General features: G+C 39.6%; 1 protein-coding gene across 5 annotated transcripts in view; it reads right to left on the minus strand.

The window, feature by feature from the left end:
* Positions 1-292: 292 nt before the first annotated feature.
* Positions 293-17,162, minus strand: part of LOC137476160 (golgin subfamily B member 1-like) — a 34,107-nt gene continuing 17,237 nt past the window's right edge. For 3 of the 5 annotated variants that reach the window (XM_068194270.1, XM_068194271.1, XM_068194268.1), the window contains 9 exons: positions 6,334-17,136; positions 5,903-6,054; positions 5,664-5,823; positions 4,235-4,387; positions 3,546-3,713; positions 2,613-2,710; positions 2,122-2,256; positions 1,392-1,506; positions 293-906 (listed from right to left, as the gene is read on the minus strand). In XM_068194270.1, coding sequence (XP_068050371.1) covers positions 748-906; positions 1,392-1,506; positions 2,122-2,256; positions 2,613-2,710; positions 3,546-3,713; positions 4,235-4,387; positions 5,664-5,823; positions 5,903-6,054; positions 6,334-17,136 — 11,943 coding nt within the window. In that variant the 3' untranslated portion in view covers positions 293-747. The remainder of the gene's footprint in view (positions 907-1,391; positions 1,507-2,121; positions 2,257-2,612; positions 2,711-3,545; positions 3,714-4,234; positions 4,388-5,663; positions 5,824-5,902; positions 6,055-6,333; positions 17,137-17,162) is intronic. The other 2 variants (XM_068194273.1, XM_068194272.1) reach the window with 1 other exon arrangement.

The following is a 17,162-nucleotide window of genomic DNA, read 5'->3' on the forward strand; positions in this document are numbered from 1 at the left end:
GCCTCCAAGACAGGGAGTAACTAAGCCTCAACAAGAAAAGTGCAAGTAAATTTGAAAAAATACTGAACCCCCACAAGTTACAGAAAGAAAAAATTACAAAAAGAATGTAAGAAGTTGGAAATATTTATGTCATCTCAATTGTGATTCTTTAAGTATCAGCTTACCTCATTATCAAAGATCTGTGCATCTTGATTTCTTTACAAACTTAATGGGAAAGAACCTTCTTAATTCTTTTATTTTCAGCCAAAAAAAAAAAAAAAAAAACACCTAACCAACCAAAGAAAATCAAAAATCCAGTAGTTCTTCCTTTATTGCACTCCATAAAACTTCTTGTTATAATCAAGAAGCCAATATACAGTAATAGTTTGATATTCCTTTAGAATTTATAGTTTAACTCTTAAAATAAAATTTGTATAGAAAAGATATCATTTACAACCCATTCAGTAGTAATCAACCATTATGTACCCACAAACAATATTAAATAACTTGTATGCAGCAGTTTCCTTATAGGGCATGGGGGAATCTTTTCTTCTTACAAATATAATATCCCAGTGTAAAAGAGCAATTCAAGTCAGCTTTGGAGCAAGTGTGATATGCACGAATTTCACTGGAGAAGCTCGAGGTTCCGCGTGGTGTCCCAGGGATTTGTACGACTGTGTCCAGTGCATAGCAGAACAGCAGCATGTGAGGAGCCTCGGGGCTGGCACTGCCCACAGGCAAAGGAGCCAGCCAGGGAGTGCAGTGGGTTCAGAGCACACCACTGAGGCACAGGACAACAAGGAGGTGTAGTGTGACCAGGTAGGTGAGGAATAAATAGCGGGATTTGGCTCGGGCCGTCAGCAGCTTGGAGCAGTAAAGGCTTCGCCCCCGGAGCCAGCGGCGCAAAGAAAGGGCTCCTCCTTTCATCTGAGGAAGAGACAGAAGTTACCAGAGAAAGAATCAGGAACACGAACCAGGAACAGCTCTCCTGCAGCCTGCATTTCTGAGGCACTACAAACCTTTTGTCTCTGACACAGCAACTGAGCCCAAAACACAACCAATGCCAAATACCAAAGCATAAACGATTTAAAGGCCCCAAACCCAGCATTAATGAGAGGGGAAAGGAATGAATCCAAGCTGTGTATTATGCAACTCCACACACATAAACATGCATACTGCATTTTGGGCATGCGTAATTAAATGCAGACACAGTTTATTTAATGGCCACATGTGTAGCACAAATATGATTACATACATTTTTTAAAGTGGACATATGCAGTGTGTTTTCTGGCACAGTTTACACAGCTGCTGGTCTGAGACTCACAGTCTCAACAGAAAGAAATTAAGGATGTTTTTCCATCACTGTTAAGGAGCTGATAACTCGGGGCTTTTAAAGGCTTTCATTCCCTTACCTTTCTCACAACGATGTGTTCACTGGGGTTGATGATTAAGGCTTCCCTCTCCTCTTCATCTTCCATCTGGACAGTGTAGTCACTGGGGACAGACCTGTAACTGCCTACTTCAAATCTAGAGAAAGATTCAAGGCACAGAGACATGCACTGCTGAATTAATTCCTCTTTTAAGGACTGAATTGACACAAAAAGCATTATTTTGCACACTTAAAATGACTGAGGGAAGGTCCCCACAAAAAGATGACTCACTTTACATTGCCAGGACTTTTTCAGTCTCTATTTGTAAATCTACTGCCAAGGTGTTTCATTTATTCAGAATTAATCCCCATCATCACCAGCTGACTGAACAGTGATTTCCAGGTGACGGTAGTGAGGGACACTCGATTTATGCAGGTGCACAATGATATTTTCCATCTAACCAGCAGCTCTGCTAAAGTTGCTATATGGGAAATTGTTTTCCTAACCTGGAAAAAATAAATAGCACCAGCTACTGAGTCTAACAGATGAAATTAAATAAAGAAAAAAAAATCCCAAAGCCTATAACACTTTCTTGATCCAGTGTCTTTTTCACACATGGATTTTCACTTCTTGGGGCGCTGTGGGATCACACACAGGTTTGTTTATTATTATTAGGAGTAGTAGTAATATGTCAAAAAAATCTAAGACCCACAGGAAAACCTCTCACCAATCTCACTAAAAATAAAAGCCAAACAAATAGTCTGTGTTTTACCTGTTACTTCTCTCCTCAGAGAGTCCAAGAGCCTCTTCTGCAGCTTCTCTCCTCCTCCTCTCCTCTGACAGTGTTTCTGTGAGCTGGGAGAGACTCTGCTGCATTGACTCATACTGCTGCTCAGTCTCTGCAAGCCTGGGACAAAATAAAATCTGAAATCAATATTTTATGGACTCAAAAGAATTACTTATTTGTTCTTTATTAGGAAATCTTCCTTTTTGGGACAGACTTAATTATAATGAAATGTTTCAGCTTAAATACTGAGATAAAGCCACCAATAATCAGTATATTTATGTACAGATACAAGCCACAAGTATTACCAGATGGTACCAATTCAAGAATATGGCTTATGATTCATATAATCTACTGTAAATCTAACTCCTTCCTCTTCTCCACACAAATGCCTCAGAGGGATAGAAAAGCATTACTTTCACACTCAGAACACAGCTGTCAGGAAAATAATATTGCTAATACACGCTCTGAGTCCTGACCTTTTCCTGAGCTCATTTAGCTCCGTATTGTCTATCTCCACAATAATCCCAGATCTCTCCTGTGGCGCTCCAGGGGGAACTTCTGCTCTGGTTTCATCCTAGAAAATATTAAGGGGGGAAAAAACCAAACAAGTGACCATTTTTCTACTTGCCAAAAGTCTTTACTTCAATTACAGAAGCTATAAGCACCACAAAAGAGTGGAACAGATAATTCTTTGTGCCACTTAATGTTTTCATTTCCATCTCTCAACAATGTCTGAGGGGAAAGAAATGCATCTACACATCCACAATTCCAGAAGCAAGGCAGTTATTCATTTATTCTTAATTTACAGTTCTTGTTTGGATTTATTTCCATTTATGGAAGACCAAGGGTTGTTTTCTGTATGTATCCATATGCTATTTCAGGGTGTTCTGTTAATGATTGCTAATGAATAACCAAGGCAGTACAGGAAAGCTTTCTAAGAATAAAAGAATAATGATGAATCATGAAGGACTGGGTTAGAAGGGACCATAAAAATCATGAAGGTCCAATCCCAAATGATAATCTTACAGATGTGTACGAGGGGTTGGCAAAGGGTACTGAAATGATGAACTGGCCATGTAGATCTCACTTCTGAATATATTACTCAAGCACTGTAAAATGATCTACAACTGATGTGAAATTATCACTACATTTCCTGATCCACTGAGCAGTGATCATCCAGTTATCTCTGCCAGCTGCAGACTAACTCAAAAAAGATGCTTCAAAACAAAAAAATATGTCAAACAACTTCCTTAAATGAAAAGTCAAATTAGACCACCTTAACAACAATAAGGACACCTATCTTCAGTCACAGGCCAGCAAAAGTACTGGGTCACTACAACAAAAAGTACTTTATTTCATTTTTAGCAAGAAAACCAGACACCTAAAACCCTTTCCATGTATGTGTTTACCTGGACAGAGCCTTGGAAAGATGTCACTTGCATTGCCTGATATTCCCTCTCCAGCCTTACGTAACGATTTTGCAGATCAGTGTAATGAAGCTGGTTGTCCCTCAGAGCCTGGGAGAGAGTCTTCAGCTGGGCAGACAGGACAGCGTTTTCTTCTGCTGACTGCACAACCTGAGAGAAATTCACATTGAAGTCATTAAAATTAGCTCTCCCAGGAAATCCCTGCAGATTTGAGACCTGCTGTTTCAAAATTGCATCCACTTTTTGGCAAGGTCATATTGGGATTTAAGGTGTTTTATGAGCAGAGGAAATAATGAAAGATGAGCAGTGATTTCCCCTGCCGTCAGAACACCCAAACCAGAAGCTGAAATCTTGTTCCAGCTAAGACAGACACCTGTTTATGTCTGTAATGAAAAATATTTGACTGTGAGTGCAAGTTCAGAGGTTCATCAACATCTTCAGAATGCAGAGTCAAATAAATCTCTCAGACAAACACCAAGTCAGGAAAGCCTGGCAGAAAGAAAAGTGACATTTAATTTGAATGTCCAGGCTGAGTTCTTTTAAAACATCTGCGTTTCAAAGTAAAGTAACATTCAGTCATGCACGACACCACCACTTCAGCAATATTCCAACATGAGGCCAGCCCGGACTGACATGAGCTTTCCAGGATCAGAGCTGCTGTTCCAAGCTACCTTGGAATTAATCTGCTGGAAGTGCAGGTCCTTCTGCTGCATCTCCTGGAGGCAGTGCTGCAGCTCAGTCTGCAGCTGGTTCTTCTCAGCTAGGACACGTTTGATTTCCTCTGCTCCATCTGCACTTCCAGCAAGGGAGGCAGTTTCCAAAGCCTTAAAAATATCAGGACATTCAGGGTAAATGGTACAGGACTTCTCTAAATAATCCACAACCCCAACACTAAATATACCCTGCAGAATTCCCTTTTCACATTATTTTCTTCTCACAACTTAATACCACATTTGAAAGACACTTTAAATACAAGATTTTTTTATACATATATATAGTGTTATTACTTGCATTAAAAAATAACAAAAAAATTACCACAAAAAGGCAACCCAAACTAATTTTTAATTGGCAAATAATGCAAAGCACAAAAATAAAGAGGGAAAAATAGCAAAGGATTAATATAAAACACCTTCCAAAATTATTTTCAAGCTAATAAAGTCTTGTATTCATGACTTGTAGAACAGCTGTTTTGTAAATATCAATTTAAAGCTGAAAGAAACCATTTTGAAGAGAAAAATTGTATTACCAATTTACAACTTTGGCCTTCTTTATCTCTGGCAGCTCAACATTTTGATACTAACCTCTAATAAGGGAGGGATATGTGCCATCTCTAATGCTTTATGGAATCTATTCACCCATACAATTATGAAATAAAAGGTTTTACCACATAAAATCCTCCACTACCCACAGACATTACTGGTCAATAGCTCTTACTCATGACTGTAATCACAGAAAATGAACAGCATACAAACTTCAGCAACTAAAATGCTGGTTTTAATGAAATTAAAATGAATATTGCTTCCTTCCTTTGGCACAGAAAAGGTAAATAAGAATACTATTCTAAAATAGCACTTTCCTTGAATCTTTCAAGTCTACAGAACAGCATTTACCAGCCTGGGTGTCAGCTGCTGCCTTTCTAAATCCAGGATTTTGTTCCTGGCAGAAGCCAGCTCCAGCTGCTTCAGGGGAAGGACAAGAATACTTCCATTCCCCTTTCTCCCCCAGTTAGGTCCTAGTCCAACCTGCAGTAACTAGACAGGGATTTAGGCTCTGCAGAATGAACTTTATTAGTGTTTAAAACCTCTCTGCATCCACTATACAAACTGTGCAACCTGCTGTCCATGTAACCCCAAGCTCTTTTCTGATCCTCTTAAAAAGCCTCTCCCTGAAAATGGGTTACAGCCATAATACATCTGAAAGAAATAAACCCATTTAATTTTTTTTCAACTTCTTCCTTTTATATTCTGGATTTAACTAATTTATTAAAGACAGTAACTTACAGGATTACTACAGAGTGCTCTTTTGAGAAGCAGGCTACAGATTTCAGACAATAAGCTGCTACCTTCCACTCTACATTCCTGCTACATTCCATTCTTTTACCTTGACTGGATAACTGCTGCCAGCAGGGAGTGACTTCTTCTCAATCATGTCTTGCTGCAGCCTCTGGAGCTCTGCAATCTGCCGGTCCTTCTCAGCCACTGTGATCTGACACTGATTCCTCAGCGCCTGGGACTCAGAGAGGAGGAGGTTTTTTTCCATTCTGAACATAAAACATCAGATGTTAAGTAATTCTATATTCTATACAAATCATTGAAGAGGATAAAGCTGCACTGTTGTACCTTAATCCAGCCAGCTCGTTCTGGTATGATGTGATCTCTCTCTCGGTTGCTGCCTGGAAGGCTTTTGTCTGCTGCAAAGCCTTCTCCAAATCATCAACCTTGTTCTTCAGTTTGGATATTTCAACAGCTGCAAGGCTGGCTCCTTCTTTAGCCTAGGTTTAATAAACATCATCAGTGAACTGGAATGAAAACTAGATGGGTGAAGTTTGATTAGAACTAAAATTCTGATTACAGATTAAGGTTTTCCCTATTTGCTTTGTTTAACAGGGTAATTACCTTAACTCCCAAAATTGTAAACACACCTCCTCTGGGCACACAGTGCTACCTTAGCACTCACAATCTACAAAGTTGAACTCCAGAATCCAACATGCCTCTGAGCATTCACTGCACGAAGAATAAAATTACAGAGCCATGTGGCTAATTCAACTTACCAAATTTTCGCCACTGTTCTGAGGCACATCCAAACTATTTTCAACAGTATTTTTCTCATTGATGCTGCTGCAATCAATGAGAAACGAAGCTGTGCCCTGCTTGGCTTCAGAAGTTACCTTCTGATGGCTGAGCTCCTGCAGCAATTTGTCTCGGTCATCCTGGAGACTGGCCATAGCCTTGGCAAACGCTTCCATCTGCTGGACATAATTCCCACACTCAGCTGAGAGCCTGCTCACCTCCAGCTCCCGACTGACCAAAGTCCTACAGACCCTTCCAATGTCATCAGCCACCTGAGCAAGGGTAACCTGATCTGCAGCATCATGGACAGCCCCATGCAGAAGAGAGTTTTCTTTGAGGATATTCATGAGCTGGGATTTAAACCCCTCCAATTCAGCTGCAAGTTCATCTCCTTTTTTTCTTTCGGTCTTGAGCTCAGAGGTGTATTTGCTCTGAAGAACTTTAAAGTCCTCTATGATGCGATCTCTGTCGTTCTGCAGAGCAGTCATTGCCTTCCCAAAGGCCTCATTTTGGGATCTCAACTCCCTGTTTTGAGACTGAACTTCAAGCAGCATCTTCTCTGCAGATGCATCAGGTTTATCTCCATCCTCAGGTGTCAAAAGAGTCCCACTGTATTCCTCCTCTGCATTTCTGCCTCTGGATTTCTGGAGTTCCTGAACCTTTTTCTGAAGCTTTCCTCCATGCTGCCCGTTGGATTCTTTTTTCTGAATACTCTCACTACTTAGCAGCTTCTCTCCAGATTCAGAAACAAGTTTCTCTTTGTTTAGTGATGTGATTAGAGATTCTAAATCACTTACTTTAGATGCTAATTTTTTATTCTCATGTTCCAAAGCCACAGCAGCCCCCTTCTGCAGTTCACTAGAAAGCTGCATCTCTTTTATTTGTTTCTGAAGATCATATTTTTCATGCTCAAGGCTTTTAATACACTCCAATTTCTGCTTAAGTAAGTCCTTCAGCTGATGGTCTTTCAGAGATAAAACCTGGTTAAGATCTTCCCTGTATTTTAACAGCTGTGCACTCAGCATTGCATTTTCAGAATGCAGATCATCTATCCTATTGAGAAGGATCCTTAACTCCTGTTTCAAAGAATTAGTCTCACTTGCACTGCCAACTAAGAGACTGTCCCTCTGGTTTAAGACATCCCGGTGAAGATGTTCCAGCTCCTTGTATCTGGTAAAAAGATCATCCCGGTCATTCTGGAGAGATGACATGGATTTTTTAAAGGCATCTATTTCACTGGCAATCACAGCCCTCTCCTGACTTGCTTTTTCTGCTTTCACCTGGAGATTTCTCAGCTCGTTTTCCAGCCTCTGACGGGACTCCTCAGCTTGTTGTCTCTCCATCTGCAAAGACCTTATCTGAAGTTCATACTCTTTGATCTGATTCCTATGTTGAGTCTGTACCTGAATCAGATAGTCTGAAATTTCATCCCCTTTTGAAGAAATGAGTAGGGAAATTTCTTTGTCTTTATTATTTAGCATGATTTTCATTTGCTCAGAAATAGTCATTTGCTTCTGCAATTCAGCATTCGTTTTTTCCTTCTCTGCTAGAAGCTCTTGCAATTCTTGCTCCTGTCTCGTAAAATTACTTTCCAGAGCTTTTATCTCTCTTCCTGCACTCTTACTATTCTCTATGAGATGATTAAGAGAATTATTTTCTTTCAGGAGTGCCTGCAAAGCTTCTTCTTTGGACTGAAGAACACTCTCCAGCTCTTGCTGTCTGTTAAAAAAGAAGGTATTTTCTTCCTTTATCCTGCAGAGCTCTTCATAACGCTGCATATCAACAGATTTTTGCCTCAAATACAGTTCATCCTTTGTTTCCTCTACCACAAAATATTTGATATTTAGTTCTTGAATCTGAGTCATTTTATCTTTCAATTCATCTTGCAAGGCTGCTATTCTTTTGTTACTGTCTTCCAGTTGTTTCTCCTTGTTTTGAATGGCCTCTTTGAACTGTGTTTCCCAGGTTTTCATCTCGGTGATGACCCTGTCCCTGTCATCCTGAAGGGAGGACATGCACTTTGTGAAAGCAGCCAGTCGTGCCAGAGCTGCGTTCAGATCTGCCTGCAGCTGCTTGTTCTGAGAGTCCTTTGTGCTGACTTCCTCCTGCAAACCCTGAACCTCACTCATCGCCCGAGCTTTTTCTCTCTCGAGTGCACCATGTCTTTCCTCCAGGTTCGAAATTTCACTTTTGTGAAGCAATTTCAGCTGCTGGAGATGAAATTCCAATTCTCTCTCGTATCCTCTCTTTTGAAGCTGCAGTTCATCTCCTTTCTTCTGAAGTTCCTTCCTCCAGTTTAGATTCTCATCTTTAAGCCTGTCCACTTCCCTCTTTGACTGATCCAACAGTTTCATCTGTGCAGTAAGCGCTCCCTTGAGATTAAGTATTTCATCATTTGATTCTGCCAGCTTTTCTGATGCATTACTTAAGTCCTTTTCAAATTTTTCATTTTTTGACTTTGACAATTTCACAGATCTTTCCAAATCCAGGATCAGCTCCTGGAACTTTATAGAATCCTTTTGCAATTGGTTGATCTCCTGCTGTTTCTCCTTTAAGAGCTCTTGCAATTCTTTTGTTTTGTTTTTAGTCCCATTATTATCCCTCTGAGCACTTTTCACCTTCTCCTCAAAAATCTTTACAAGATGGAGCTGCTGCTCTTCCTTTTCTCTAACTGCATTCGATTTTTCTGCCTTTAACTCTTCCAGCTGCTGTAAGAGCAAGTTATTCTGTACCTGTGCTGATTTCATCCTATCAGTAAGATGATCAACTTTTTTAACATGATTAAGCAATTCTGTCTCAAGAAATTCTCTCTCACTCTTTACTTTGTAAGAACTTTCTTGTACATTTTCTAATTCTTCCTGTAACAGACATTTGTCATCCTCTAAAATCTTAACTTTTTCATTTAAACTAACAATTTCTTGTGTTAGACTTTTACATTCTGTGTCCAGCTTTGTTAGACAATGAGTTTTGTGGAGCAAAGACTTCTCAGTTTCCTGTGCTTTTTCTGAAATTAATTTTCTTTCTTGTTCTAGGACAAGCACAGCTTGTTGTTTTTCAGAGAGTTTATCCTTTAACACATTAATGTCCTTTAATAGTGATTCATTTTCACATAACGCAGCACTGATTTTGGATTGTGTATCATTTTGGTACACTTCCATTTGAACCTGCAGTTCTCCCAAGGCTGCTTTAGTTACAGTGATGTTATTATGAAGGACATCATTCTCATTCTGAATTTTCTCTAAAGCCTGCTTTAGGTTTCCAGAGGTTTGTTTCAGCTGCTCGTTCTCCTCCATCAGCTGATGGTTCTGCTCAGTGAGCTCACACAGACGATCCTGGTGTTCCTGCATCCTGGCCTCCTGCTCACAGATCTGCCTTTCTGCTTTGCTCTGTAACTCCTCAACCTCCATTTTCTTGGATTCACCAAGTTGTTTCAGTTGGCTCTTAATAACCTCATTTTCATCAAGGAGATTTTGTAAATGCTGCTGCAGAGCCTCCTTCTCAGACTCTCCTTCCCTGAGTCTTTGAACAGCCTCCTGCTTCTCTTTCCTACTGAGATCAATGACTTGCCTCATATCTGCTACTTTACTACTGATATTCTCATACGCCTGGAGAAGCGACTCATACTCCTGCTTTAATTCACTGTGTTTAGCCTTCCATCCTGTCAATTCAACTGTCTGAGAATCTTTTAAGGTATTTAATTGGAAAGAAAAGGCCTCTTTTTCCTGAACTATGGACTCCATGGTGGATTTCAGACTTTCACATGCTGCAGTGAGGTTTTCATTTTCGGTCAGCAGCCTCGCATTTTCCGAAGCAAGGCTCTCCTCTCCGGACAGTGGAGCCACAGCACTTGAACTCTGCTTTTCTCTGCCAAGCTCTAGCAAGTGCTCTAGCATTCTTGTCTTGTTCACCAGTTCTTCTCTTTCCGACATCAGCTGATCAATCTGTTCCTTTAGACATTTATTTTCTCTCAGGGCTTCTTTACGTGATATTAAAGCCGCCTGTAACTTCCTTTGGAGACGCTCTCTGGATCTCTCTTCTGTTACAGGTCTTTGCTCTTGGGCTTTGGAATCATTTAAATTTGCAGGTTTTGCCAGTGGCTCTTGTATTGTTTGCATTTGTTTCTGGATTTCACATTCTGTTGCTTCTCTCAGTTTAGTTTTCCCAGAGTAATCGGTCTCTGATAGTTGAAGAGCGGTGACTTTTCCTTCCAAATTCCCTTGAAGGGAATTACTTTCTGAACCAACCTCTTCCAATTCCTTTTCAGTCCCATTTTCTTCCTTAAGCTCTTCGCCCAACACCACAGATTTACTCATCTCAGCCTTCTCACGCAGCATACACAGCTCTGCCACAAGATTTTTGTTTTCTTCACTGAAATGTTCTACCTCCTTTTTCATCTTAATTAGTTCCAAATTTGACTTTTCCAAAGAGCTGAGAAGTTGCTCTTTTTCACTCTTCATGTCTTCAAAGGCTGTTTTGTAATGGTGGGCTTCTTCCTGGCCCTCCCTGATTGCTTTGTTTAGTAATTCTTTTTCCAGACCAAGTCTCTCTTTTAAATCTGTAAGTGAACACCTCAATGCTTCTATTTCCTCATTCTTTCCTGCAACCTCCTGCTTAGCTTCAATTCGTGACCTCTGCAGTTCCTCCTGACTCATCCTGTAATCCTCTTCACGTTTTTTAATAAGTGCTTTTTTCTCATTATCCACATGTTCAAGCACTGCCTTGAGCTCTACAGTTTCAGTCTGATGTGCCTTCAGCTTTTTCTGTAGATGCTTTATGTCCTCCAACAAGCTGCCCTGATATTGCTCCTCTTGTCTCAAAGACTTTAAACTGTTTGTTTCTTCTCTGTCATCACCGAATTCAACCAATATTTTTCTCAGCTCTTTCCTTAATATCTCTGTTTCCTCCTGAAGTTTTGCATAATTAATTTTGAGTTCTTTCAGCTCAGTGTTTTCACTTGGCACTGAAGTGATCATGTTTTCTGACTCTTTCAAGGATGCAACCTGAACCTTGTTTCTTGGTGTGTCCGATTCCAGACTCCCTGGGTCAGCTTGTTCTTCTCCCAGGAGTGCCTTGGATGGAACCAACTCCTTTGCTTCTAACTGGTTAAAGCCCAGCTCTTTACATTTTGTTTGGAGAACTTCCCAGAGTGCTTTATGTTCTTGCCTGAGCTGCTCAAGGTTCATGTGCTCTTCCCTTTCTTGCTGGAATTTTTTCATATCTTCTTTCATAAACAAAAGCTCCCTCTGTAAAGCTTCTTTTTCTTTTTGTAATTGATTCACGGCATTAACGTCATTGTTGGGATTCAGACACTCATTCCCATCTCCAGCACTTGAACGAGGCTCTTCTAAACTGGAATCTTTCAACAATTCTTCCTTCTTTTTAAGTTCAGACTTTACCTCTTCAAGAGTCAAGAGCAACTGAGAACGTTCCTCTTGATATGCCCTTGCTCTTTCATCAAGCACAGACTGCAGATGAGCAAGCATACAGTCCTTCTCCCCTAAAGATTTTAGGTTCTGCTCACAAACATTTTGTTTTTCAGCTATGACATCATTCAGTTCTGCAACACTGTGCTGAAGCTCCTCTAAATAGGATGCTCTTGAAGATAAGGTTTTGGTCAGATCATTTATCTTGGCATCTTTTTCTACAAGCTGTTGTTTCAAAGTTCCAAGATGAGACTCAAAATCATTACTTTGTCCTTCAATTAGTTTCAGTTTGTCTGTTAACTCATTAACTTGCTTCAACAGCTCCTCTGCTTTTTTCTGCTCTTTTTCTATTTCTTCCTGTCCACTCTTTTCTAATTTCCCAACTTTTTGCATTAGATCTCTTCTTACTATCAATGCTGCTTGAAGCTTCTTTTTCAGATTCTCTTTTTCCTTTCCCATTTTCTCAAGATTACATTTCAACTCCTCTTTTTCATTCATTAAATTTTTAAACTCAGCTTCTCTACTGCTTAACATAACCTGGTTGTGTTCCAGCTCTTTCTTACAATCCCCAAGTTCCTGCAATACTCGGTTTAGCTCTGCCACTGAACGATTATGAACAGCCTCAAGGTCTTCAAGTTTGGCATTTAATGTACTCCTCTCTTCAGAAAAATTCAGCATTTCATTAGACAGTGACTCCATGACCTGGGTAACAGAAGAGTCTTTTTCTTTCATTTGCTGGCTTAGACCAGAAATTAAATCCTTCTGCTGATTGACCTGGGACGTTAAGTTTTCAATGAGGTGATCTTTTTCCCCTATTTCTTCAAGGAGACTTGCTACTTTTTTACCTTTAGCCTGCAGCTTTTCTTGACTAGTTCTTACCATTTCTTCTGATTTATTCATCTTGTCCTGAAGAAATTCTACCTGCTTATTTATTTCTGCCAAAGACTCCTCCCTTTCTTTCAGGAGACACTCTTGTTTGCCTACTGTTTCCTTGAGTGAGACCATTTCTTTTGACAGACATTCCATTTCAGACATGTATTTGCCCTTCATCTTTTCCATGTCACTCTGCAGCACCTCCTTCTCCTTCTCAAGCGACTCCATACTTCTTAATTCATCCTTCATGGTGTCTATTTCTTTCTGTTTTTCTAAAAGCACCAGTTGCAAACGTTCTCCTTCTGTTTCTTTGCTCAGAATAGCAGCTACCAGAGTGGAGAATTTTTCCAACTGAGTTTTACTATCGGTTGGCTGCAGTTCAGAATCTGAAATTGGTGCCTTCTTTTCTTTACTTAAAAACCTACTACTAAGAAATGGAGATAAGCTCTGAGTTAATTTCTCTTTTATAAGATTCAGCTCTTGCTGCAAAGACTGGATTGTGCTATCTTTTGATTTCATTTCACTTTCTAAGCTGCTTAATTGCTCAGCAAGATCATTATTTTGTGAATTTGCCCTATCAAGTTCTGTCACCCATTTGTTTTCTGACGCAAGCAGACTTAGTTCTAGAGTTTGACATTTAAGTTCTAATTTAGAAAGTTCTTCACCCTTTACACTAACCTGCATCTGTAACTTCTCTTTTTCAGTCTTCATTTGCAGTTTGACAGCCTCTATCTGCATCCTTGAATAATTCTCACTGGTTTCTAGTTTTTCATGGATTTCCCGGAGCTCTTCCAATTTATTTTGCAAATCAGTCTGAGATGCAGTAAGCTGTGTGTTTTCAGCCATCAGTTTACCAACATCATCTTGCAACAGGCTTTTTTCTTTCTCTAAAGACTCCACCTGACACTGCAGACTATTTATTAAAAGCACGCTGTCATGGCAGTCTTGAGATGATTTGGAATTTACGTTGTTGAACTCCAACTTCAAACATTCCAATTTCCCAGCCTGTTCAGTGCATGTCACATGCAGAGACTCCACAGCCAAGTCTTTCTGCTGTAGTTCTTGTTCCAGAGTATTTATTTGGTCTAGTGCTTTTTGGTGCTCCCTTTTAAGAGAGTCAAGCTCAACAGTCAAAGAATCAATTTTTTTCTGATGATCATCAAGCTTCTTGTTCCTTTCCTGAAATTCCTCCGTCAGGTTTTTCATGGCTGTTCCACTTTCTTCTAATTTGGATCTGAGAACGTCAATCTCACTAGAAAGAGCATTAACATTGCTCTCTGCCAACTGTATGCTGGCATCTTTCTCCTTTAAGGAATTAAACAGTCCAGCAATAATTTCGTCTTTGTGCCCAAGAGCTATGTTCAGCTCAGTTCTTAGCTTGTACTGAGCTTCAATTTTCTCCTGAAGAGATAAAAAGGCATTTTCTTTCTCACAGACTAGCTCCTTAGAGTTTTCTAGTTTTTGTGTTAGTTCAAGGACCTGACTTTGGAGCTGAGAAATTAAATGTGTCTTCTCTTCATCTTTCTTTGCTTTCTCCTTCAGAGTTTCAAGGAGACCTTTGTTTTCTGTAAGAGATGATTCCTTTTCTGATAAGGACTGGTCCATTTCAATTATTACATTCTTCTGATGCTCTATTTCTTTTTGGAAATTCTCTTTCATTTCGTGCAGCTCCACCATCTGTTTCTTTAAAACACCACACTCAGTCTCCTTCTCTTGAAGTTGCATCTTTAAATTCTCACTGAATGTTGAAATGCTGCTGATGGTTGATTCTTTTTCTGAAACAAGTACTTTTAGCTGTTCTGCTTCAGAGGCTAAAAGCTGTAACTGTTTCTCCTGCACAACACAAGAATCCTGTACGGCACAAAGCTGTGCTTTTAAACCAATGCATTCATCTACCTTTTCTTTTAAAGATGCATCTTTCTTTGCAATTGAGTCATTCAACTGAGATGCTTGTTCTGTCATGTTTTTAAGCTGACTTTGAAGGTTAGAAATAACCTCCATATTCTCAGACAGTTGAACCCTAAGTACATCAGACTCTTCAGATTTATCTTTTAACAACTTAAATTCTTGACCTTGCCTCTTAAATTCATTTTCTTTTTCCTGCATTGCATGTCTGAGCTCATCAGCTTCAAAGTTCAGGGTTTGTATTTGGTACCGGAGATCTGCAATTAATTCCACGTATCGCTCTTCTCCTGACACTTTATCTTTCATTTCCTTAATCAAAGCCTCTTTTTCAGAAAGGAGAGTTTCTTTTTCCTCAAAGGTAGTTTTTAAGTTTTCTTTCTCCATCAGCAGGCTGTCAATTTGGTCCTTCAAATCTAAAATACTATGGCTTTGTTGGGACAGGTGTGAAGTTAAAGCATCTATTTCCTCTGATTTTTTGATTACTGTAACATTAACTGTCTCTAATTCCGCTTTCAATTTTTTGTTTTCTAGATCTGATGTTTCTGCTTGGTGCCTTGCTGAATCAATTTCAGACTGGAGACATTTACATTCATCTGATTTCTCACTCAATAATCTTGAAAAGTCCTCCTTTTCGTGCCTAAGCACCTCCACTTCTTTGCTTAATAGCTGTAGCTGATGGTTTAACCCTCTATTTTCTTCCATTTTGTCAAAAATTTGCCTCTGAAATTTCTCAAGTTCTGAACCCTGACTTTTCACAGCCAGGTCTCTTTCCTCTACCAACTGAGTTAATTTAGTCTTTTCAACTTTAAGATTTTTTATTTCATCCTGCAATTCTACAACACAAAGCTTACTCTCTTCCATCTCCTTACGTAATGAATTATTTTGAAGATTCTTCTCTTCTAGAGACTTGTTTGCAGTTTCAAAATCCAAAGTTACACTTTGAATTTGTTCCTGCAGGAGTAAATTCTTTTCCTTGCTATGGTTGAGCTCTTGGATTAGACCACTGCATTCAGATAATTTATTATTTAATATTTCTTCTTTCTTTATTTCTTCATCTCTAATCTCCTTCAGTTGAATGAGCAGTGATTGCACTTGTTCATGCAACTGTTGAGTCTGTTCCTTGCTTTCAGACAACTGCTCAGCCAGCACATTACATTCCTTTGTTTTCTCCCCCAGCTGCTCTGCAACTGAACTTTCCTTTTGCTTGGCAGCTACTGAATGTTGCTCAATCTCTTTTGCCAGAGTGTTTTTATTACAATTTAGTACTGAAAGAGTTTTTTCATACTCAGCAGTGCTAACAGATAACTTATTCTCCAATTCTGCCACAGCCTGGATTTTCTTTAACAACTCACACTCCTTTACATCCAGGAGTTTGGACAAATTCTCATTTTCTCTGATTAGCTGCTCCTTCTCATTTTCCATTGTACCTACACTTCTTTTCAGATGTTCATTTGCTTTTATTTGCTCTGCCAATTTTTCTTGTTTCCCTTCAAGATCTGCCTGCAACTGGCTATTAGCTGAAGCTTTCTCCTGTGTCTCTATCTCCCATTTTTTAATTTGTTTATTTATTTCATTTAATTGGTCATTAAGTTCTTTGCAACACATCTCTTTGGCTTTCAGATCCCCAATTAATTTAAGTTTAGTCTCCTCATTCTGCTTCTCCAAAGCCCCAAGTTTCTGCTCTAATGAAATAATGAGCTCTTGTTTCTCTTGCAACTCTTTTTTAGCTGTTTCCTCATGACCAGTATGTTCTGTGAGCTTTCTGGATAACTCAGCCAACTCTTCATCTTTTTTAGCGTTTTCCAAAGCCAGTTTGTTGTATGAGTCTTTAATTGACTTTAACTCATTTTCCAACGTCTGTGCTTTGCTCTCCTTCTCATTAAGCAAACAGTTCCATCTTTCCTTCAGAGCACTGTTTTCCTCAAGCTGAGATTTCAAACATTCCATTTCTTTTCTTTGTTTATCCTCTGTTTCTTGCAGCTTTTCAGATGATTTAGTAATTTGCTCTTTCAGCAGAGCAATTTGTGACTCGCACTCTGCAAGACTGTGATGGTACGCAACGTTGTTTGCCTTGATTTCGGAGCGGAGATCCTTAATTGTCACGCTGTTCTCAGTGCTCTGCCTTATTAATTCCTCGTTTTCTTTGGTTTTAGCTTCATTCTCAGCTCTAGCTCTCTCCAGCTCCATTCTCATGGTGTCACTCTGCTCAGAAAGGGCAGAGATCTTCACGCTGGCATCTCTCACATCAGCTGTTTGTACTTCCTTCAGCAAATGCATTTCCCTTTCAGCCTTTGATAAAGCCTCTTCCAAACCTCGCAACTCCTCCTCTTTGCATTGTACTTGATGCTTCAGCATCATAGCCTGCTCAGAATATTCTGTCATGTTCAGAGACAGAACAGACATCTCCCTGTCTTTTTCTGACAGCACTTCTTTCAGATTATCGATTTCTCTTTCACGTTTCTGTAGATCCTGAATGAGTTGAGACCTCTCCTCCAAATGGCTTGAATTCAACTTGTCAAGCTCTTCATTTGTCTGGTCCAGGTCTAGCTGCATGGACTCCACCATGCTGTCTTGTTTCAAAGTCTAAACAGCAAGAAAATAATGTTACA

The sequence above is a fragment of the Anomalospiza imberbis genome, chromosome 6 (genome assembly GCF_031753505.1).
Source record: "Anomalospiza imberbis isolate Cuckoo-Finch-1a 21T00152 chromosome 6, ASM3175350v1, whole genome shotgun sequence".
NCBI lineage: Eukaryota > Metazoa > Chordata > Aves > Passeriformes > Viduidae > Anomalospiza > Anomalospiza imberbis.